Source organism: Nesoenas mayeri, assembly GCF_963082525.1.
Source record: "Nesoenas mayeri genome assembly, chromosome: 6".
In the NCBI taxonomy this organism is placed as follows: domain Eukaryota; kingdom Metazoa; phylum Chordata; class Aves; order Columbiformes; family Columbidae; genus Nesoenas; species Nesoenas mayeri.
The window spans coordinates 34464967-34490365 of NC_137545.1; the positions used below are offsets into that span (position 1 = coordinate 34464967).

At 40.6% G+C, this 25399-nt stretch overlaps 1 protein-coding gene across 1 annotated transcript; it reads right to left on the reverse strand.

Moving 5' to 3' along the window:
• Positions 1 to 1475: 1475 nt before the first annotated feature.
• CFAP221 (cilia and flagella associated protein 221) lies at positions 1476 to 22589 on the reverse strand (the record flags this gene model as incomplete). The annotated part of the gene is made up of 24 exons (XM_080347024.1): positions 1476 to 1599; positions 2222 to 2251; positions 3419 to 3538; positions 3741 to 3830; positions 4356 to 4450; positions 4841 to 4999; positions 6449 to 6592; positions 6722 to 6829; positions 7840 to 7920; positions 8336 to 8463; positions 9203 to 9293; positions 10722 to 10817; positions 11636 to 11725; positions 13971 to 14058; positions 14630 to 14738; positions 14959 to 15070; positions 15157 to 15280; positions 15815 to 15974; positions 18133 to 18236; positions 20111 to 20211; positions 20698 to 20793; positions 20899 to 20985; positions 21912 to 22012; positions 22451 to 22589. 24 exons carry the CDS (start codon positions 22587 to 22589, stop codon positions 1476 to 1478), a joined length of 2577 nt encoding a protein of 858 aa, XP_080203150.1.
• Positions 22590 to 25399: the final 2810 nt, after the last annotated feature.

Here is a 25399-nt window from a genome sequence, read left to right on the forward strand (position 1 = left end):
AGGTAATAGCTTTTTCTTACCTTCTCTGCACACTAAAACTGGGCCCATAAAAACCTTAAAACATGGAAAGGAGGATCACTTAAATAGGAAGGAGGTTCATTACTTTGAAGGCTGGTGCCTACTGCTGGAGAATGAAGAAGCATCACAAATTTCCACTGGGATGACAAGGAAACCCTGTGGAAGAGAATGGGGGAAGGAGGCTACAGCTGAAAGAAAAAGAGATCAACTTTGGTTAATCCCCGTTGTTTCTGAACACATATTCCATCTTTACTAGACATTGAAATTTAGCTGATGAATAAGTTCCTAAGAATTACCTATGCTTTGTGAATTATGAACTGTGAATGTGACTCACAGAATAAAAAAGCAACGTGTACATATTTAAGCAGTTGTTTGTAATCAAAGAAACTCTGCAGATATCCAGACCTGCATTCTGAACAATCCCTTGACATTAGACAGTTAGCAGAAACTTAACAGCTTTTTATTTCTTTGAAGTGAGCAGAGTGTGTAGCTAGCATCATACAGGATATTCTGCAGCTTTATCTTCGCTCTGCTTTCCCACTTTCTGTTTCTCTGGGCCTTTTATGGTTTGTCTACACCAATCTCCTCTCCCTGAAATGAACTAATTTCCTTAGCGGTTTTAAGTATGTCTGGAAAGAAGTATGGCTCCTAGGAATGCAGTCTGTATTGCTGCATTTTCCATGCCTTTTAGTACAGAAGATATGTGCTTTTCAGTACAAATAGCCTGGACCACTCTTCAAAATGAACCATAAACTCATTATGGATAAAAGCAATTTTGTCTGATGTCTAGCTTGCCCACAAGGCAGTAGGAGACATCTCAGCTGAAAAGTGATACGCTGAGAAATCTCCTTTCTTACCTGAGCATTACAGGTCTCTCATGAGGCTCCGGAGTTCATTGCCCCAATCCATGCACCCTTTTGCAAAGAGAGCTGTGCATCAAATTAAACCCCTGAATGGTTAATGAGATCTGCTGGGACATTATATTTGTGAACAGTAAGTGTTCAATTATTCCCTTTCATTAAAAATTTGAAATATATGATTTACAGTCAAGTCTGAGATTTAGTGACTTACCTGCAAAAATTCAAGGACAGCTCATAACTAAAAAAACAAAATCAGAACAATTTGGTCATGAGGACTTTTCACATTTTATTTGAAAACAGTGGGCTGTGAATTAATTACCAAACTATTTACATGGTAGTACTGTGGATTTCTGGTCCATCACACCAGGACAAAATGAGCAGGTACATGGCTGAGGATTCTCATTGTAGCAACTACCATGTTTGGAGTAATGGTCACAGTGAGAGTCCTTGACAAAGGTGGCACTACTGGTGGTTCTCTCCTCTTTGCATAAGAAGTTGCTGACCTTACTGAACATAAGTACATGTAGCTGGGACACAGAAGACCTCACACATTAACAGGATAAGCAGAACCAAACCATGGGTTTTGTGAAATTACTCTTATCCCAGAATGAGGGCTTTATTAAGTGCTTTCTGCTTCATTTTCTCCACATGTTTTTGAACCTTCTCTCTGAGTTCGTTGTTTTGGAGTTGAAAATGTCCATCTGGATGCTTGTGCGGGTCTCTGCAAGAAGTTTAAAACATGATTTGTGTTTATAATAGCCAGGAGAGCTACTTAGGAATGCTGACAAAAACAAAGGAAGAGACACTCACACATAATTTCTCTTCTTTTTTTTTTTTTTAATAATGAACACAGAGGGTATTCCATTGCTTATGCAGAACTAGGAAGGGGGTGAATCTGAAAAGAACACTCACTCCTGGCTAGGCCAGTTAGGAAAGATAACCATCTGATGGGTAAACACACACTAGACTGAGTTTCACGTTTTATCTCTGAAGGAACACATGCTGTAATTGCCAGAACAAGAGCATCCACATGAAAAACTGATTTGCCTTAAGGATAAAATACTGAAACTGCAGTAGAGGAGCAATGCGTCCTCTGTCATCTAGTGAAACACCACCCCATCAATAACAACAAAGAACCTTCCAGTGACAAAAGAAAGGATCAGGACTTCATAGTTTGCTAACAAATTTTTGTTTATCTCTTTACAAAGCAAATCAAATAGGGAAGTTTTCAACAAGTAAATATCAATACCCAGGGGTGTTTAATATAGAAAAGTATTTTCATTTTTGAAGAAAACCTCTAAAACTTCAAAAAGAAAGAACCTTATGGCTATAAAACTACTTACCCAGGAAATGCACCATCCAACACTGTCTCACTGTGGAGAAAAAGGTCGGTCTTTAGTTAAACAAACTATCTCAAATCTCAGTGTTCTGACAAGTGGATTGTCATAAAATGCAAAAAGCGGCACTGGGTCCAACACACCTGCATTTTTACAGCAAATTGTTTCCAATCAGTGCTGTAGTAATGACAATATAACAATGAGCGTGTTGTCAGAGAGCTCATAATACACAGCACCGTTTTAAAGTTTAATGGCTGACAGTTGTACGGGATTTGAAAGTCCATCAAATCACTTCCCTCTAAAATTAAAGAAAATGAGACATTGAAATCTCTTGATGGCTCTGAAAGTTTCAGGCTTTTATGCACATCCTGACAACTAAGCTATATCATAACCATTATTAAGAGGGGACAACTGTTGGACAGAAAGATTAATTCACTTTCTCCAATTCACACAAGATATCTGTGAAAACACAGTGTTAAAACTCAGCACGTTCTCCTGCGTTGCTCTGCAATCACTTATCCTACCCATACCACCTGCTGCTCGAGTCCACTGCCTCCAGCTCATACGCCTCCTCACATCCTTCCCGCAATGTCACATACCCCAAGGTTTCACACAGTGCATCCATTTCTCCTTCCAGCCCTGCAGAACTGCTGGGCAGTTCTGAAATGCTGCTCTGAAACCATGACAGTAATCATCAACTCCTTCAAAGACCCATTTTTCCCTCAGAGTTTTCCTTGTCATCAGGTTCCTCCTCAAGGTTTCTCTGCTGAGCTGCAAACTCAGGACACTGGCCTGACAGTACTGGAGGCAAAATGCAGAATTTGGCCCTTACAGTGACCAGTTTACAACATTTCAGGGAGCAGGTAATTCTGTGTTTATGAATGCAAGCTGTTTTACATGCTGTGCTGTATGTCTAAACCACAATGCCTGTTGGTGGAGTGTGAAGCTCAGACAGCAAAGCAAATGTGACCTGCTCCTAGGAAGAGCCTGAGAAAAAAGCACCATGTCAGGGGGAAATTCTAAGGGGTCATTCCTCTGCCAGTATTAATAAATATCTAACAAAAGCACCACTAAAAAGGAAAATTCACTGTTCTTCAGAACACTGAATATCTCTGTGAAGGCATAATTCTGCATAATTCTGAAGGGGGTGCTTATCTTCACATTCCTTCCCATTCCTCTCCCTTAATTTAATATTAAACCTACCTTCCATCTTTCACTGATTTCTCCTTGCCTTCTTCTGAGAGCGCCTGCCCAATTTGTGGAAATTCAGCTCTCACCATCTCTGGAGTAAGAATCATTTTGAACTCAGTTTCATCTGTCTCACTAAAAATTAGTAAGGCAAAGAACATTTGGGCTCTATCCTTTTAAAAGTATTTTTTAGCCAACAAAAACAAAAGTATGTTTTATGCAAGAGAGACTTTGTGCTTTTACCTTTGAGGATCTTTTAGGACAGGTTTAGACACATCCATACAAGATGTTACTACATAATCAATCACACTGGATACAAAATAGAGAAGAAACTTACTGGTCAATTATGTTCTCCCTGTCTACCTCAGGTAATTCATGCAGCACTGGTGGTACATCTCTTGGAAGCATATCTAAACTGTAAGGATCCCTGTAGTGGAAATGGTATTAGTTTAAGATGGGCAGAGAGTAACTGCACTCAATGCTTTAATTTTGAAGCTTCACAGTGTAGTTACAATGAAGATATTTAAATATTTTAAATATTCCTGGAAAATGTAAGTACACCAGAAACTGCTGTGAGCCTGTGAGATGTTGGCTACCACTAGGTGCAGGTGCCCACGTTAAATTATGGTTCATACTTCTGCAGGACACCCAGAGTTTGTACCTCCCAGGGTCTTCTAGCACTGAATCCAAAAGCATTCAGGAGAGGTGTTTTTGGAAGTCCAGGCTGGACTCTCCTCCCAGGGCTAGGTATTTCATCTAATGATATTGTTCTTAACCCATCCTTCAAGGAGGACAGTAGGGGTTTTTCCCCGTTGGTTTTGGATTTCTGAGCAGCAATTAAATCCACCCATAGGCCCACATTTATCTGTAGAACTAGTTACTGGTCAGTGTAGTCACAGACAGCAGAAACCGCTGCAGGGTAGAAGCACTGTATATCCAAATTCTTTCTTACCTAGGTGTTATACTTGTCTGTGATGGAGTGTTTGAAAAAGTGGAATACACCACTGGTAAGAATCTTCTCCATTCCATTACTCCACAAATCACTTCCTGAAACGACAAATGCTACAGTGATCAGACCTCTAATCCATAATGCAGTGGGGAGGGAGGTTTGCAGGACAGAGCACCTCACTTCTTGGCTGGGAATCTGCAGTTCTCCAGATTTAAAAGATGCTTCCTCCACGGCAAGGTAATGAAAATACAGTAGTGAAAAGAAGGAAAGAGCAGAGAAATATTCAGGAATAAATAAGAGACATGGTTAAATCCTAACAAGCACAAGTTATTCCTACCCATGTACTGACTATTTAGGTGCATGCATAATTTATATTTGAAAATGTTTTCTATCTAGGATGATGGTTCATCTTTCTTTTTGATTCCTTGGAGCAAATTCTCAGCAAGAACATACCCAGGTACTCATACAATAAACCCAAAAGGCCATACCTTGTGATGCAGAAATTTCTTTTGTGTCACTGGAATACTGGATCCTTTGGGGCATTCCTTGGTAAAAGTATATTTTGGATGAGGACAAAGATGATATTCAATATTTGTTTCAGAATAGGCCAAAGGACGTAAAACTGGAATTAATCCTGGAGTGGGGTTCTAAAAACAAAGAAGACATTATTTTAAAAAATCATTCTGAGCACGATAAAGAATTAAATGGATGAACATTCAGTTCTTAACATTAATGTAGTCTCCCCAGATTTACACCTTTGTCTCACTGTGACTGTTCTGTTCGCTGTGACCCTTCATCTCCTGTTTCTTCCCCTCATCACAGGGCCAAAACCTGCCTGGCTTATTGATGCCCTCTGCTAAAATACAGCAACTTAGGTGTTATTTCCAAGTTTGGAAGAAACTCCAAAATCCATTGTTGATTCTTTGAACAGTTCCAAATCCAAGAGCAGGAACTGGCCTCACTGTGCTGGAAGCTAACGAGCATTTTACCATCTATTTCATGGTGCTAGCATCTTTTTCTGAATCAAATCTAATACTGGGTAGTGTGGCTGTGCCTGGCTCTCACACGGATGTGACAGAAGGAAGACACGCACAGAGGATCTCATCGGTAAGTCCACCCGAGTCCTGGCCGCACACAGTGAGGACAAATCTATACCGTATATGTTATGCCAAGACCACCAGACTAGCACACTGGGCTCTGGGCCACGGCAGCTAAGTAATGCTGAAAGACAGAGCCACCCAAGTCGGGCACAGTGCCATGCTGCCTTGGAGACGCTGCCTGTGCCCACGCACAGCGTTTCATGGAGCTGCACAGCTGTGTCTGCCTGCTCAGAGACTCCTCAGAGACCCCCAGCCTGTGCTACGCTGTGCGGGAAATACCTTCTGCAGTTGGCACAAAGTGATACAATCTACATGACAATTTAGTAACAGGATATCCTCCCATGCACTTGGTTATGATTTTTTGAATCTCTGCACCTAATAATTTGGAAATGTGGTTTTGGGAAGCTATGGGAACTATTGGAAACTATAAGGCAGCAGGATATAAAGTGAGAAAATAGACTGACTTCACTTTATTCAGTTTACCTAATGATCAGGCAGAACTGCAGTCCCCTGGCTGAACAGAAGGTAAAGTCTGCAAGTGTCCTGCCTACCTGGGCAAGAGCATGAGGCTACAGAAGGACTGAGATGCCAAGATCGTATTTTTAATTCTGACATCCAAATTGGGAACAAATGGAGAAGAAGGGAGGGGCCCCACGGTGTTCCAGGGAATCTTGGGATCAGTGACCATTTGTGGAGTGGGAGACTGGAAGGGTCTCCAGTTCTCTGCCACCACTGGCACCTTTGCCTTGTCATCCCTTCCATACATCAAATTCTGCCTTAAAGTGAAGTGGAGCCCCTCTCAATGGGATGAGCTCCGGGAGTCCTGCCTACCTTGAAGGATTATTCTCAATCTGGATAGTTTTATATACCAATCTGACTATTATATACCAATCTGAGTCAGAAAATTGCTTACCAATTCCACATCATTTTTCTGACGAAACAAACACCTTTTTCCCTCCATTCTTAGGTTCTTTGTGGAAGTCAGCTTCTACTTACAAAAATGCGAAGCGGGTTGGTCTCTACAGGGTAGACTAAAGCTTGGGGAGGAACCAGTTTTAAGAGGCTGATATCCCTTTCTGCTGCTTCTTCCAGCGATGGTTTGTGAAAGTCTGTCCTCTGGGACACCAGGTTAAGCTCATCCTTGAAAAACACAGACATCAAAGGTTTTCAGAGTGCAGTAATCTGGTATAAAATGTTGAGACATTTTGTTGCAGAAATATAGGGCTGGGAGTGACTTCAGCAAAGTTTGCATTTGAGAGGACTTGTTACCTGGGCTCCCTGCCTCAGGGGTCGGGAAAGTTTTCGAGTTTTGTAACTTGTAGCTGCAGAGTGTGTACAAAATGGCTGATACTTCATGATGCTGAAATGTTGAGGAACCTAAGTGTAAAGAAAAAAGATGAGCAATAGGAGATTATGATAATCCCTTTTGATTAACTCATAGATTGAATGGAACATTCCAGCTTTATCACAGACACATCATATCTCTGTGGTAAAAGATATTTGGATCACCATTCTGGAACATGACATATGACCAAAATTTGGAGAAGCCATACTTCACCAGGACAAGCTGAATGAGTGCATAAAGGAACAGTTCCATTCTATGCAAGATAATGGATTTAACAGTTTCTTGATCAAATATACTGAACTTAATGGAGTAGAGAAAAGCTGTGTCAAGTAACATATAACAGATGAACCAATGTGTAACAAGGGGAAAAGATGCTACAAGAAAGCTTCTAGACTCGTTATTCCATCTGAAAAAAAGCAAGTGGACATTTTGCCAAAATCTGCACTGATTTGAACTCAAGGAAATATTTTTCATTTAGGGGGTGTAGAAATCAATCTTTTGCTATTCAAAAAATTGAAGAGCAAAGGATTTGGAAGTCAGGAGAAAAAAATGTTTCTGCATTCATAAAGTTGAAAAAACATTATGTATTTTAAGAAGGAGTCACTTGCACTATGCAGGAATTGAGGAATAAGCATGCAGACCTGTATGCCAAATAAACAGACGATTTCTATTACTTTCTGAAAGGAAGGATAATTTTATAGTGTTACTTTTATAAAACTCTAAAATCAAAGGAAAAACTGTGGTGTGCAGGGCTTGCAGTATCCTCATTCCTAGATGGATTTTTGTTGTTTGAGATATAATAACTTCAGCTGAGGTGATTCATCTCTGTCTGGAGAGAGGGGAGTGTTGCTGACTATAAAAGTTTGTTACTTATGGAAACAGGTGAGATTTGTTTTTAATAAAAACATGATAATCATACAGCCATATTAAGGCAACATTTCTGCTGGTTTGCACACTGTAGGCACTGATCAGGCAGAAAACATCTAACAGGACTGGTAAAAGAGAGAAACGTGATACAGCTGCGGGAGCTGCACTGACTTACCTTCAAGTCATAAAAAGGAAGAATGTGACTGACTTTCACATCTACAGATCCAACAGGAACTAGGCCAAGAGCATCAGGTGCCTGAAATAAAAGCAAACAGTATTTAAAACCCAGGAATACAGTGGGCATTTTGTTTTGTATTGGCAGCATTCCACCAGCACAGCCACTTGAAAACATATGGAAATAATTTTGCAATAATTTTTATATTTCTCCTGTCCTTTCTTTGATTTTGGCATTTCAATTACTTTTTTCTTTTTTTCTGCAAAATCATGGATGTTAACTAACTCTGTTCAGTCATGTATCACTCAAAATTTGAGAGTGCTATTGAGAGAATGCAAAGATTTTTTACTGTTTTCAGCAGCACCCTTAGGAAATCTGAAGTCCTGAATTAATTTGTCAGAACCCCAGAACACCAGTCACGTTGTGAAATTTTAATAAAGGCAGTAGTGGGCCTGGGACCAATGTCTTCAATGACCATTTTAGTCACTATACCTACCAAATCACGGTGCAATTCTTGGGAACTGAAAAAGGGGAATTCGAAGGGCAATATAAGGTCTTCAGATATGTTGGAAGAAAAGCCCTTACATTCTTCACTCTCCTCTGGTTTGCTGAAACTCTTGCTGTCTGTCATGAATAGAAAGCAAATATTAAGATTTTGTAATATATGTTAATGTGCTGTTTCAAAAATAGAATCAAGACACAAAACATATTTAGCATCTTCCTAAGATAGGATGTGTCTAGTAATTTTAATATTAAAAAGGTAATATTTCCTAAAGGCATTAAATGCCACATCTACAAGACAGCAGGCACAATACTCTGACTAGCAGACAGATCTAATTTCCCCTTTTCTAAAGGACATTACAGTCCACTCATTCTGGCACGGTCTTCTATCTCATTCTGCTCAGCAAGGCCATTTCTACCTTTTAGTAGGGTCTGTTGTGTTAGGACAAGGGGCACTGTTTTTAAACTGAAAGAGAGAAGATTCAGACTAGATATAAGGAAGAAATATTTTGCAATGAGGCTGGTGAGACACTGGAACAGGTTGCCCAGGGAGATGGTGGATGCCCCATCCCTGGAAACATTCAAGGCCAGGCTGGACCAGGCTCTGAGCAACCTGATCTAATTGAAGATGTCCCTGGTCATTGCAGGGGGGTTGGACAAGATGACCTTTAAGGGTCCCTTCCAACTCAAACTATTATATGATTCCGTGATTCTACCTTGTCACACTTCTCTTTTTTGCTGGAAGACCCTGTTGTAAGGACTCTGTCTTTACATTTATATGTAATGCACTTGACACACTGTAGTACAACCTTAATTATCATAATTCATGGCCAAAATATCAGCTTGTTCTTCTTCTCCTTACCAGACACAGAGCCTTCCTCCAAACCTCCGGCTTCTCTGGATAGGCCACGGAACAGAAGCAGTAAACGATTTAGCCGAATCTGAGTCACAATCTGAGAGAATGATTTTAAAGTTTAATATTAATCCCAACACTCTAAGATTTACAGCCACAGAAATACATATACATTACAATGGTATTTATTCTGCAGAGCTGATTCAGACATCTCTATTTCAGAAGTTTTACTACAGTTTTCTGCTCAGGAGCTGGAAAATGAGGAAGGAGAGATGTAGAATGGATCTCAACTCTACAATGACGTTACACAACAAAACCAGTTGAAACCATCATTTAGTCTTAGAGGTTAATCAGACTTTTTTTGGCTAGTTCCTAATCCTTCAGCTGTGTCTATTGGCATATACAGATTTAACAATGGGTAAACAGTCAGCTGATCATGGGCATATGAATACTTGTGGCTGTGTGAATGATGAGAATAATGAGTAACCTGCACTGTGCAATTTGCCTACTGCCTTATATCACAGGGTAACGATGAAGAACCCTCGGTTTTATTATCAGAAGGGGCCATCTAGCCACCTCCTTGTTCATGCAATGCAGAAAAGAGCATTTCATTCCAGGACCTCTGTAATGAGCCCAATATTGTGAATGGATCAGAGAAGAATATCCAACTGGATACCAGGAGAGCAGGAAATTTCCACATTGCTTGCCACATTTAGATTTACTGGGAAAAGAGCAGTGGAGATGCAAGATAATATTTAAACACAATGAGATCAGTGATTTTACTAACAAGTCTTTAGCTTCCAGATAGGAAGGGATCTTAGGAGGTCCTAGTCCAACCTCCTGCTCCAAGCAAGGTCAGCAGTGAGATCAGACTAGGTTGTTCAGGGCTTTATCCAGTCTGGTGTGGAAAATATCCAAGGATATATATTGTACAAGCTCTCTAGGCAACCTGCTCCAATGACTGGCTGTCTTCATGGTGAAAAAGCGTTTCCTCATACATGGTCTATACCTTTCTTACTTGAATTTATACCCATTGTTTCCCATGTTCCCATTGAAAGATTCTGGTTCCATCATCAAATCTCCTCAGAGGTGTTGGAAGGTGCTGTTCTTTCCTTTCATTTTCTTCCTCCAGGCTGAGTAAATGTCTCCTCACAGAGTGAGTGCTCCACACCTTGGCATCTTGGTGGCCCTACACTGAACTCACTCCAGCTTATTGATGTCTTTCTTGTACTGGGGGCCCAAAACGTATTTTTTACTTAAAAAAAACCAATCTAAATTAATCTACACTTGTTTAGCATTGATTGCAATACTAAGCACCAGCAGAAGCACCAGAAGAAGCACCAGCTGAAGCACCAGCTGAATAAACAACTTACTCCAGATCCTTATTTCCTGGTGAAGTAGGAACATATTTATCAAATTATCAAATCCCTGGCTAGCTCTGAAGATTCCCTACATGCTAGTCTGCAGGTTCTTTGTGCTATTTCCAAGGTGTCATGCCATCATACAGCATGCTGGTTGTTCACATTACCTTGTATGCTGCTTGTTGGAATTTCCTCAGCATCCTGTTTCTGCTGTCCCAAGGGTCATTATGGAGCAAGTTGAATGTGGGGTTGATACTTGGATGCTGCATGGTATAAAAAAAAAACCAAACCAAAACAAAACAAAAAAACCAAAACAAAACAGAAAAAAAAAAAAACCCACAAAAACCAAAAACCAAAACCCAAAACAAAAAACTAACCCCTCCAAAAAAACAACCAAAAAAACCCACAAAAAACCCAACCAAACAAATCAAACAAACCAAAATAAACCAAATAAAACAAACAACAACAAAACAGAAAAGAAAAAGGACTCTGCTTTTACAACTAGACAAGGGAGAAATTTTCTCCAGCCCAAGCCATTCCTTGGCCTGAATCTGTATGTTATTTCTTCTTCCTCAAGAAGAAGGCAATTTGTGTTGCCAACACTCCAAGTCCTTCAGTAGCAGGATATCTATTAAACAAAGCTTGCAATAATCCTAGGAAATGGATTTTAGGAAGTACTTCACACCATAGAGAACAAAAAATGTAGAGTACCAGAAAGGCTCCTGTCAATCTGATCTGTAAGCAAAGGCTGCAAATCTTGTGATATCCTTAACCTTATGTTTGGTTATGAGAAAGCTACACCTGAGAGAACTTCTGAAACAAGCAATATGAATCTCAGGTTAGGCCTGCAGATTGCTGCTTGTCTCTCATATTCAATCAGGATGTCAGAAGATGAGTGGTGTATGCAGTACAGTGCTTGCTCCACTGTACCAAAAGTAAAATGGGAAATAAGACACTGGCACAGAACTAGGAAAATTAGGAAAACTAGGAAAATTAAGTATTCAGTGCTAAATATCTATGGCTGTTAGCTAGCTTAGCAGGTAATAATAACATATAGCAGGTGATAATAACATAAACAAACCTGGTCCACAGGCCGGATAACACGTCTGAAAGAAACTTCTGCTTCGTTCCTTTGAAACTCGTGTTCTATGATAGGATCTCCTCTTTGGATCTAATTTGTCACCAGGAAGAACAATCACATTAGTACCAAGCATCCAGTGAATTCTTCCCTCTGTTACAATTAGTGGAACTCACTCAAAACGTAACATTCTGGAGGTGCTTGACAAAACACAGACTTCATTCCCTTCTAGTGAGTGATTATTGCAACCCTTGAGCAAGTCAAACAAAATAAAATAATGGTTTTTTTGGGTCTGAGTTTCAATCAGTGAAATATAGTTCACTTTGCATAGCCAGAATCAGCCAGAGAGGGGTTACAGAACACCACCATAAGTTAACACCTGAACAGATCTTCCGAGATGACGGCGCTACAGAAATTTCCTGCAGGTTTCCCATGTTCTGTGAACATCTTGCTTGTGGTTTCCAATGGTGCCAGCTCTTAAAACTGTCCATGTGTGAAACAGTTTACTATCAATATCACTTCACTTCTTTGAGACCTTCTCAAAGTGTTCAGGCATGCAGGATGAATACCAGTGCTTCTTTATATCATGCCTCTTCCATCTCAGTCCTACTTATCTAATGTTCCATTTCCAGGATTTTTTTTATATCTTAAACAAAGACCTTTAGAGTTATTTGGCAGAGTGAAATTGCCATGATTTTCATGGACTGAGGTTTTAGTTACAGCACTTAAAGGTCTCCAGGACAGCCTCTCCCAGGCTGTATAACATAGTGGCCACTTGAGCAAATGATGAAGGGACAATAAATAATTTGTGAGGCCTAATAGCACTTGTGGTTTAATCCCAGACAGCAACACGCAGCTGCTCACTCACTTGCCCCTGCTGAGATCAAGGAGAGGATCAGAAGAGTAAAAGCGAGAAAGCTCATGGATTGAGATAAAGGCAGTTTAATAGGTAAAGCAAAAGCTGCACACACAAGCAAAGCAAAACCGGGGATTCATTCGCTGCTTCCCATCAGCAGGCAGGTGCCCAGGAAAGTGGGGCTCCATCACACATAATGGTTGCTTAGGAAGATAAATGTCATAACTCCGGACATGCCCCCCTTCTTTCTTCCTCCCCCAAAACATATACCGAGTGTAAAGTTATATGGTATAGAATAACCCTTTGGCCATTTGGAGTCAGCTCTCTGGGCTATGTCACCTCCTAGCTTCTTGTGCACCTGGCACAGTGTGAGAAGCTGAGAAGTCCTTGACTACTTAGCAACAACTAAAACATCAGTGTGTTATCAACATTATTCTCATTCTAAATGAAAAACATACCGCTGTACCAGCTACTAGGAGGAAAATTAACCCTATTCCAGCTGAAACCAGGACAGCACTCCAGGTGAACAAACTGACAGCCCAAGCAGTCTCTCTGTCAGAAAGTCATGGGGGCAACTGTGAAACCAGCCAGAGATCTCCACAACCCCTACAGTCAATAGGGAAGTAAATAAATGTTTCTAAACAAAGTTAACATACATCTAATTCAGTGATACAACAATCGCACATTTTAGAACCTCTCTTTACTCATTTCCTTCTTTGTTGGTATTAAATATAATTTTGGAACTAATTCACAGTGCCTAATTCAGTAGATAAATTAAGCCTTTGCTCTATCTATAAATAATTTCACTTCCATAAACAGCTCCTTGGAAGTCAGTGGGATGTCAGAAGCTACTTGAATATCCAAGAGGCAGGATTAGAGGGAAAAGCCCCACCTGTCCCTGAGGGCTGTGCCACATGGGGAAAAGTATTTCCTGCCACCAACTACGGCTGCTGTCACCTCCATGGAAGATCTGCAGTCTGATGTGACCGGAAAAAAACAAAGGTGTATAAGGTGTAGGTGTAGAAGAACAACCTGATGAATTATCTCCCCGTGGGTCTGCGTGAGAGTACTGACTGGGTTTAGCGATTTGACTGTGAGCTATTCAGGTTATCAGCTCTTCAGAGAGGCACAATATAAACTGAAAGCTGGCTGCAGCCACAGTGCTGACAGGATTATGCTGCAATGTTGCCCTGTGATGTGGCTGGGTGCAAATCTGCTAGACTGGGCAAATATCTAGTTACGTTTCCATCAATAACTTATCCTTCTCTCTGTCTACGTCCAAGATAAAACCGCCTCAGAAACACTGATACACAAGCATAATGAAGATACAATTGCAGGAAGAAATAGAGCTAGTACAGGTTTGCCTTGAAGTATGAAGAAAAATTGAAGATGTAGAGAGCTTGATACAATTCACTAGTGTACTGCACAATCTGAAAGTATAAATCAGATCTTAAATTTCTAGAAAGAACAGCAAAGACTAACCTTGTACTGCTCTTCTTCCCTCTGTCGGTTTTCAATAATCTCTTTTTTAAATTCCACAGAGATTGGATCTTTGCCTTTATGAACTTGCCTGCATTTCAGTGGAGGCAAGAAAAATGCTTAATGCACAGTTTGCTTTATTTAAAGGCTATCAGCCTGATTCTCCTCTTCCTAAGGTGTCTAGAGGTCCATAACACTCAGCATAAGAGCTGATCTGTGTATTGCAAATGAAACCACAGTGTGCTTACACACATGACTGTGTTTTGCTTTACACCGTTTGATATACATGTGCAATTCTGTTCACTCCATTATACATTTTGGCCTTGATTTATTGACAATCATGACAAAAGCTTCCTTTGCCTTAAGGGCACAAGATAGGATGCATGAGAACAAGGTTAGGTGAACAATGTTTTCAGTAGGTTTCTTTCTGAATTGAACCACAACACAATCAAAGACCTCACTGGATACTACTATGGCTTACAACTCAGACGGTTCCTAGGCTGAAGAGAAAAAAATGAAAGAAAACAACAGGAATTTAGCTGCAAAACAAATCTATCAGGACATGAAATGGCAGCATTATGCGCTAGTGGATATTGAATAGATTCATAGAGGCCATAGTTACACAAACCTTAGTGTTGTTATTGTGGTTGACTAACACTTACCAGCTGAGATGAGTTGCTTCCTCTTCCTGAATATTTTGTTTGACTTTTAGTTGAAATATGGCTTCCTTCATCTGTCTTGTTTTTATCCCTTCACTGCCTTGGCAAAGGGCTGCAGGAATAGCAGAAAGCTATATCACACCTCAAACTAGACTGAATTTTTAATTGGGAAATCCACCATTATGATAACTGAACTCATTAATACATAAAGCTAAGGTGAGATTTCTTGCAGAAACCACAACCACATCACCTCAGCAATTCTGAAGCCAAGTTCCTCATCAGAAACCTACAAATAACGATAAGACCAAGTTTATGCTGCTTAATTCTGTTACCTTCTTTCAAGTCCTTAATCTTCCATTTGCCTGGTTCCTGATTCAAAACAGTAGCTACAGCATATGGATTTGACAAGTCTGTAGGGAATCTGAGGTTCTGGTATTCAATTTCCTATAAGATACAAATTAATAAAAAGAAGTAGAAGCAAGAAGGATTTTCAGCCCAGAAAAGTACTTGTGATTATTATCTCTTCACACCTTTACTTTTTGAATAGGCCTGGATCGTGGTTGGCTGAATTTGTCTCTTCTCCACACCAGAGATTTTCCTGCAGATGCAGCTTTTTTCTCTATATGACTTTGTTGATCTTCAAATTGTTCTTTTCTAGGTGTCAGAATGACAGATATTGCTCCTATAAGTACTCTATAAATGGCATCTAGAACCAGTACACACATTTACATCCCCTTTAGACATACAAGGAGACTGGAAATTTCTCTCCCATATTACAACTGGAACCAAATCTTCTAATCTGTGAGTTTCACAGCTCACAAAAAATGAGTTACAGCCCAAAAGACCTTATTGCTCAAAACACCCTATATATTGCAAGGCCTCAGCAAAATGAATAACATAGAGCAGGCATGATAGAAGCTGAAGATGCTCAACACTTCCTTAAGGATATGTAACTTCTTGTTATTTTTACTTTGGTACAGTTTCACTTCATACACATTAAGAGCATTCTGAGCAAACAATGTAAGAGACCTGGTACAGGTATTAAGAGTCAAGAGACATTAGTGCAATTTAAGTCTCCATAGATATAAATGCATGAAGTGATTACAGCAAAATGGCATGAAATCTTATTACACAGGTATTTTTCTAGAACTGGGCAAAAATACTCGAAGATCAGTCAGCCACACATACATTAGACTCAGAAGTGGTGTTGATGTTCCTGTGAATACACATACATAGGGTTTTGAGTGAAACTGTGAAATCCATAACTGCATTGTCATTTGTGCTGTTCCATACTCAAGTGGTGAATATTTCACAGTTAATTCCACTTTCCCATTGCCTGGTATGATTCCTGTGATTAGAGGAGAAAAACAATAAGAGTCCATCTAATGTGAGCGTGATTAAGTATGCTAAAATTGATTCTGGACTATTTTTTTTTAAACAATATTAGTGTTTGAATGGATGGCAGCAGCATGGAAGATATTTTAGGTCTCAAAGTGTCTTTCAATAACTATCTGTTGCCAGATAATGGGAGGTATTTTGAAATAACAGAGAGTTGACAGCAAGACTATAATATTTCCTACTGATGTTAAAATGATTGGCTGTTTATATGTAGAAATTCTTCACTTGCATTTGCTACCCTTAAGTCTCTGGCACTTGGGCTTTTATGAGCAAAGATTTATAAACATGTTCCTCTGTGCTTTTCCAAGTTTGGGGAATCATCTGTATTTGATCCATTACCTGTCTCTGCTAGGTCTTGTTTCCTTATTACCTATTCCATTATTTTCTCAACCACTTTAACATCCTTCATATCCCTAAACATTCCGTGCAACCACAGGATACGGGCCCTGATGATCCTCAGCATTTCTGCAGAAAGGACTTTATTCAGCTCATCAGAAATATTAATTTCTCATCTCTGCCTGGTTTTCTGCATCTTTTTGACTTAAGTACCAGTTAATTTCATTGTTTGTTTGAGTTTTTGTTGTTGCTGTTGTTGTTTGCGTGTAATTTGTTAAAGTATTTCATCATTACTGATCTCAGAGCACAATGGCTTGAGTAGGAGCTGAAACTTCTTAGTGCTTCTTAGACGGCCTTCAGCACCTCAGAGTTTCTAGCTACCAAAATTTCTGACTTAACTTTTACTAGGTAAATGTTTTGTTTTGGTTTGTTTTTTTCTGGGATATTTATGTTCCCCTTTCTCCCAATAACTAAACCAACTTAGAAAGCATGAAATAGTTTGGCTATGACCATGTAAAAAACTAAAAGCTTCCTGATAAATTTTACACCTTCTCCCTAATTTTACACCTTCTCCCTAATTTTACTCAATTGTAATATTGTTCCTTTCCTTCCTTGATACATCAAAACTTCATTAAGCACAAAGAAAGACTATCGTTCTGAAAGAATGACCCAAAACAAGGCAGCAGCCTAGTTCATCCTTGTGAACCACACATTTCATAGAATCCAACAAGACAGGGCAAATTAATTTCATTGTACATACAGGAACAACAGCAGGTTTTACGAAAGCCCTTAAGTAATCAAACTTTCAATTCCAGTGTCACAAATCGCACTAGGCACTGGATTTATGAAGGTTTTTGTTTATTTAGATCCTTCTGTATTTTCATGGAATTGACCAGACTGCCTAAGTGAATTATGCGCCAATGTCTCATTCACTCACACATTTTTGTCAGAACAGCTGGGCACCTCTACACATCTGCTGGCACTGGGCAAATGTAACAACGAGAGCAACTGACCCACAAACAAATAAGTCTGTCTCAAGACATAGCCCTCTCCAACACTAGGCAAGAAAATAGCTGAGCATGCTGTAGCCAAAAGCTCCTGGTTCTTGCAAAGCCCATACACAGAGCTCTAGACTGAATCTAATACCCCCCTGCCATCCCATGGAACACCTGCAGCAGTGTGCTTTGTGCCCAGCACTCTAATGGCTCCTGAAGCAGCAGACTCAGCCCTTTCAAATCATAGAATTATTTTGGTTGGAAGAGACCCTCAAGATCATCCTTCCAGACTGCTAGGAAAAAACAGGCATGGGGATATGTTTGACAGAGCAAAGGTCACCTTTTATCTTCTCTGTGCCCCCAATCAAGTAACATGATGCATACCTGTTCCACAAGGACAGATATCTTTCTTTTAATGGAGGAAAAGCCTGACAGCCCTTGGGGACAGGTGTGATGAAGAGGTGAATGCTGGGCTGCTTGCCCCTGTCCTCTCCAAAAGCCGCATGGCAAAGAGAGAAGACAAAGGCTGGATGGACTGTTTGAGACGCCCCATATTTTGCCAGAGGTCTGCAGCTGGGCACAGACAAAAGAAACCTACCAGTCACAGAGGGCTGTTTGCCATGAGGCTGCACATCACTAATATTCACCAGCCTGCATTCACCTGCAAACGCTCTGAGACAAAGATTTTTTCTGTACAACACCGAATACACTGTCACAAGTAACTACATCCAATAAATAGGGATTTAACATCTAGAAGTTTAAATAAGTTCAATCTACCGAATGTTGGCTGGACAGTGAAGGCTCTGTGAGGCTGAATAAAATCAATGTGGAATTCAAAATCTATTGGACAGCTGCACTGCAACGGGATAACGTACTCCTTGCTGAAAAGAGAGAAAGGAAGAAAAGAAATTAATGAAACTACAGTTGATCATCAATTACAGGCTGGAAAATTATATTACACACACAACATGTACTGAATTTATCCATGTTCAGAGGGATGTGTTACTTATTAACATGAAAATATTAATTCCTCGTTGTTCCAAAATAGCAAAATATTTCCGATCTTTCACTCAGTGAGGAAATAAGAGCTAAATTTTGATTTGAATGCTGGATACTTTGCATCTTGACTTACTTTCTCCTACTCATAGAGAATCTAATTACGGAAAAATTTATAAAATTTACCTTTTTAAGTTATTTATGTGTATCCTCATATTCTCATAAACTGCAATATCTAGCAAGTACAAAAAATCCAAAGTGGAGCAACAGTAACTACAGAACCAGAAACCAGCCCCCTCCCACGACCCTCTTTGTGGGAGACGATGAGAAAAGACTGTGCAGTTTTCAAAAGTGTTGAAAACTCCAGCACATCAGAATGACTGGACTTAACCACTGTGGAAATAATGATGCCATGGCCTGATTTTCATAAAAGCTCTTTATGTCTCATGCAGGTTATGTGAGGGGTATTAGCACACATCTTTTCAAGCTGTTCTGCTTTTGTATGCATCTATTTTCATGTATCAAATTGAAACACAAAAGCATTGGCGTAGCACCATTCATCATCCTACAAATCAAGACCAGTTTACCCAGACTTACTTCTGTTTTTTGTAAACTGTCTGACTGAAATCCTATCCTGCCTATTAGCAAAGAATGAATGTTATTACACAGTGTTTCTTTGGAAAGCACATTTTGAACCTCCTAAGGAAATAAACAATAATAGCAAAGGCCTTTCTTCTCTGCTTTAATGTGACCTGTTCATGAAGAAGGTGTAATGGCAGAATGAGGAGGCAATTTGTTTTAAGGTATAGTGCAGCTTCTACAGTAACCAAAGTGCATCAGAAACCCTACAATTACACCGTCTGTTGCCTTATGGATCTTCTGTACCTAAGAACAAATCTGGGTGGTAGAACATAGGTCTCAACCTACACTTATGGAAGTAAAAGGAAGTTTTTTGACTGACCTAGGTGGGGTATGGATTGAGCCCATAGGCCCTTGGGTTCTGAAGATCACCAGGCATCTCAGAGAGCTTTCATTTTTAGGAAAGTTTTTAATAGCCTAATGAAGAAAAACCCTGGTAGGAATCAAGGTTTGAAACCACCAGTTTCCTCTTCAGGAACTCTTCCAAATTCCCTCAGGGGCATCTCTGAGCATCCCTGCTGTGTTGAAAAATTTTCTCATTATTTAAAATTGGATTTTGTACTCTGTCTAATCTGTACTCTGAGACTATGAAAATTCTGCCTACTTCAGCACTTGTTATAAAAATGAAGCAAATAAACAGAATCACATCACGCCTAGAGGCAGCCAGAAAGTCAGGAGTTATGTTCAGTCCTGTGAGAAAGCTGTAACGTCACTTCTGACAGATTCACTAGAGTCTAACAGATTAAGAGGGATCAGAAAAACAAACAAAAAGACACAAGTGTTCATTCTAGAATGCTGGGCTCATTTTTACCGCAGAATTTTGCACCTTCCTTGTATATGCCTTGCCTATTTGTATTTCTGTACTTCAGTAAAATTTATGAGTTACTTCCAACTCACAGGCTAAGAAAAAACCTCCCTGCTAAGACCTTCAGTTCTGAGAATTCACTCAAATATTTACACTAACACAAATCACCATAATTACAACTAACATAGTCAACATACTACAGAACTAGACTCTAATCAACAGGATCTCCCTTCTGTGCAAATAAAGGAAAAGGAGATTTTCCAGATTTTTGTATATGTCTCATAAAATGTGGACAAATGTCTGTCCTTAACTCACCTCTGACCAACTGATACATCAGACAGGTTTATAAAGGATGGAAATTCTACAACATTCACTGCAGGATAAGCATGCATAGGAACAAGTAATGTATCTTCTCCCTGAAAAAAAATATAAAGAGGAGGGGGGTAAATATTTGTTTCTTATAATGATTAAATGTTAGGGAAAGTAAACATTTCTGTAGTAGCTGCCCAGTAAGTGGGTGCAAAACATCTTCAAGATCAACACTGTTGCACCTCAGGTATTGATATTTTACCTGCTTTCAGTATCCATCTGTCTTTCCCTACTTCCACCAAATATCTAGAGCACCTCAAAGCCTATTCAGTTAAGACATTACATCAGTGTGGCACAAAGACTGATCTACTGGCAAAGAATAACAGAATAGGGAAGATATTCTACCCACAGCTCTGGAATCTTTACAGAGAGAAAAATTATAAATGCTTAAAATGAAATACTCCAAACCAGACTTACTTGGAATAAACCCATGTGGCTCTAAGAGATTAACTGTACTTTCATCATTATAATCATGTCCTAATAGTTGTTTCATCCTATTACAACTGTAAATGTATTTTATAATAAATCCTCACCTGACAGTGAATTCGGATACAGTCATAGTAATATCGCCACTCATCAGGACAAAAATCAACAGTAACCACGTAAGACAAGCCAGGGACAAGCCGGTGCTAAAAAATGACCCAAAATAAGATAGAAGGCATGTAAAAGATGCTTATATGACACAAAACCAGTGCTGCACGCAAAGAGCAGTGTGAAGGCTTTCTGACACTTACCGTTTTGTTGTATTTGATCTGAAAATATTTTGTCTGGGGTGGTATTATGTGAAGGTTTATTACATTGCCAGAAATATTTATCAGCTTCTGTAGAACAAAAGAAAACCAAAACCACAAAACACTTTACAATATAAAAGGTCAATTGAGAATGCCCACTGTTCTTTTTGTAGCAAAGTAGTAATACTTTTTACTTTAGTAGAAATAATTCCAAATATGCTCTGAATTTAAAAGAAAATTATGTAAACCCTGCATCCTGCATTTTTATTCTTTGGAACCAAGTCACAATTCCTTACTACTACTACAAACCTTTGGATAGTGACAGTTCAGCCCGTAAAGCCTCCTGATATACTTTTGTTATATCTGCAGGACACAGATCATAGAATCACAACCAGTTTGGGTTGGAAGGGACCTTCAAAGCTCATCCAGTCCAACCCCCTGCCACGGGCAGGGACATCTTCACCCAGATCAGGCTGCTCAGAGCCCCGTCCAGTCTGGCCTTGGATGTCTCCAGGGATGGGGCATCAACCACCTCTATGGGCAACCTGGGCCAGCGTTTCGCCACCCACACTGTAAAATATTTCTTCCTTACCTCTAGTCTGATTCTCCCCTCTTTTAGTTTAAAAACATTAGCCCTTGTTCTGTCACAACGGGCCCTGCTTAAAAGTTTGTTCCCATCTTTCTTATAAGTACAGAAAGGCCACAATAAGGTCTCCCCAGAGCCTTATCTTCTCCAGGCTGAACAACCCCAATTCTCTCAGCCTGTCCTCATAGCAGAGGTGTCCCAGCCCTCGGATCATTTTTGTGCCCCTGTGAGACTATAAGGGACAGTGATGCAAACAGCACAGTACTCAAACAGCACAGTACTCATCTGTTTCGCTACCGCAGGGCCACTGATTTTAAGTGCTGCTTTTTAGAGCACTCCATAGAGCAAAAGGCCTCGTGACCACAAGCAGCTTACTCGGCTTCTGTTATCCTTTTATGAGCCCCAAGAGGATCCCTGCTCTGACACTTACCAGCATCTGATGATGATGTTTTCCAAGTTCATACCCTCCATAGTGTAACACGGCCGGCTCAGCCTGTACAACTTTGCTGCTCTGAAGTTCTGAATAAATCTCTACAGAGATAGATCATAAAACAGGGAGAAAAGGAGACCAGGTGAAACACACATGATGACTGTTACTTACATTGACTAAGTATATTTATGTTGCATCCAATGTATTATTGAGAAGAAAAACAAAGAGAGATTATTTCTCCTGTTAAGCAGGCATGACTCTTTAAATGGAAAGTTAAGGCAGCATCAACAGAGTCATAATCCTGTCACCAGCTTATCTCTTGGCATCAACAAGCCACCCCAAAACTTTTAGGGTCAGCCAGGATCAGTACAGCCACTACTTCTTTTCTGATGACCTCTCCTATGATTTGGGCTCATAGAAAGACAAAATTTAAGCAACAAGATAGGAGCTTTGCCTTTGAGTTGCAAAAAAAAAATAATAGAGAAGTACCTCCTAGGATTGCTCCAAGGTTGTGTAACAGTCAGAGAACAGAAACTTACTTGATTCCAGAAGGTGATTTGGGACAGCATGTCTTTTTTTAGGTTCTTCCACTAGGCTGTCCAGAAGGACACTGGGTATTTTCCTGAAGGATTGCTTAGCGATTGTGATTCCTGTGGCAGCTGATTGAACTACATCCATGTTAGAACCAAAATGGAGTCTGAATGGCACTAGAATTCCTCAGTGTCTGGGGTCAAATCAAAATAACACAGTGATCAAAATGTCTTCCCTTGCACTGGTAACATTCATTGACTAAAACATTTAGGAGAGAGAGTTACCTTTTTTTTCCCTACTGAATTAAATGTGTGTTACGTACAAGGACTGAGGGATTCCAGGAAACTTCGCTCCCACCACAAGGTCTAGCAGTTCAGGCGTATTCATCCATTATGAGGCTTATCAGGGTCACTTGGCTTTCAGGAGTGTGTAAAACATCTCTCTCTTCCTTCACGTCCCCCAGCACTTACAGAGAGAGAAGGTTCTGCTGATAATTTCACTATCTAAATTGATTTCTGCAGAGATGTTCTTCCAATCTCTCCTGAGTGTTTGGGTTGTTAACTTGCAGATTCGTTTTTAGTTTTTAAAGATTAATACAAGGGATATGAAAATTGGCATTTGAATCTTTTGTTTGGATAGCATCATCTGGCTTATTAGTTTAGTGAAGATAACTGTAAACCCAGAAGGCCATGGGTATTATAGATCCTCTGTTATGTAAGCACAGTTATCAACATAAACTTCTCTAACAACATGTGAAAATATTACACAATAATCACACCAGACACAATCCATCCACAAGCAATTATCTTTATAATTATAGCACATAGCTCTTGGCTCTCCTACAAACCAGAGAAATGCCTGGACAAAAAGACAAGATACTTGTGGGAAAAGTACCAAGTTCAAAAGCCATGCTGAGTTTTTAAACCCTCAAGAGGGGGACTGAAAAACCCTTAATTTTGTATTTGTTCTTCATGAATGGGAAGGCAGGTGAGCAGCTCAGGATGGTGCCACATTAGTATCAATGCACACTTGAAATCACCCAGTGCTGGATGATACAGACACCTCCTATCAGGTCATAAGGCTCCTTCTTGCTCCCGGAGCAGCGGGACAAAGTCTGACGAGCTGCTTGAACAACAAGGTTCAGTTGTATGATCCACACTATGGCAGCACTTTAAGATTGAACAGTAACAAAGTTGAATCATTAGTACCAGGAGCTGTATTGGTTTTGTTAACACTCTCATGTTGGCTTCAATAACCTTAAAGGGCCCCAACTTAAAATTAACACTGATCAATAAAAGTTTGAGGGAAGAAGGGCAGCAGGGAGCATCAAAGCGATGTTCAACATACCTGGCTTTGCACTTTTGAAGACCGAAGGGGTCCACCTCCCCCATTACATTTTATGGTCTCGTCTCTGATATTAGTTTGGTTTTCTAGTCTGCTTTAGATCTTTCAGGCAGAAGTTGAGGGGTGCTTCAAGCTCATAAAGTGCTGGTATGGGTTATGGCCTTGTGCCATATTAAATAATAAATAAGCAAGAAGCTTCAAATAATGTGCTACCAGTACCCTGGCCTCAATAATAGTTTCCACTCCATGGCTCCAAGTACAAATTTTCCACTTGAAACAGAAAATCTGTAAACGGAAATGTATTATTGTGCACTACGGTAGCTCTCTTCTGCGGTAGCGAGACCAATCAAACTCTGACAATAAACATGCTAAAAAAATTCTAAACATAAGGCTTACATTCTTTCCACCCGTGTTGTTGAACTTGAATTTATACAACTGCCATCCTCCTCCTCTTGGTCAGCATTCCCCATCAGGAATATTAGTTCAAGTTTTGAAAGGCTGTAGACAGACTTAGGTTAGCAAAGATTCCCTGTGCAACCTTGCCAGTAATGTAAGGTAATGTTACCATAACCACTCACCAAATTTGATAATGCACTGCAATATTCCTCAAAGGGCTAATACAGGATGAACGTTTATGTGCCAAGGTCCAGGAATCTCTGACTGATACACTGATGTTCTTAAGTTTTCCAGGACACCTGCGTCTACCCATAACTTTTTTATTTTTGGTGCAAAGCCACAAACAGGAGAACTCTGGGGTTGTGGGATCCTGGTTCCCTTGGAGACAATGTCAAAACTCACCCCAAATTCCCCCAGATCAGGGCACCACCCTCCTCCTGTCAGCACCTGGGCTTTCTAATCTCTTTGTCTCACAGAGCTCCCAGACAGCTCACCAGCAGTTTAACGCCATTTCACACTGCATGAGACTTGCAGAACCATCGCTGTGCTTTAGGAGCAACACCAAACTTGCTTTTAAGGTCCACTCCGTATAATTAGGCCAACAGCGGGCAGAAGGGCTTATATCTTCACAACACGTACCCTTGCGGGTGCTACATCCCCCTCACCCTCCAGCCCGGTCCTGCCCCAGCCCCCTGGGATCCTGAGAGCGACGTGACGCACGTAGAGAATCCCCCCCCGTTCTCTGCCCCACGCGTCCTCCCGGCCCGGAGGGAGCCTCTGCTACCGCCGCTCCTCCCCTCACAGCGGCTCCCGGGCCGTCCGGCAGCCGAACACCCCCCACCCCGGCCCAGTCCGGCAACGGGACGCCCCCCACCCCACGCAGGCCCGGCCCGGTCCGGTCCAAGCCGGCCCGGCCCTCACCTCCGCGCCGCGGCGGGCCGCGCCGGTTGCTGGGAAACGGGGCAGCCCGGCTGGGCGGCACCACTCGCGGCTGGGGGGGGGGGAGGAGAACGAAGGATTTTTTTATTTTTAATTGTTTTTCCAAAACCAACCGTCTTAACACATAAATTCTGTCAATTTATAAGGCTCAAATAAAAGTTCTTTTCCGAGGTGAGGCTGGGCAAAGCCAGCCGGGCGCGCGTTGTGTCTGTCAAGGTCCTGCACTGGCTTGAAACAGACTTTGAATGCTTTGTTACCATACTTTAAAAAAGAGACCA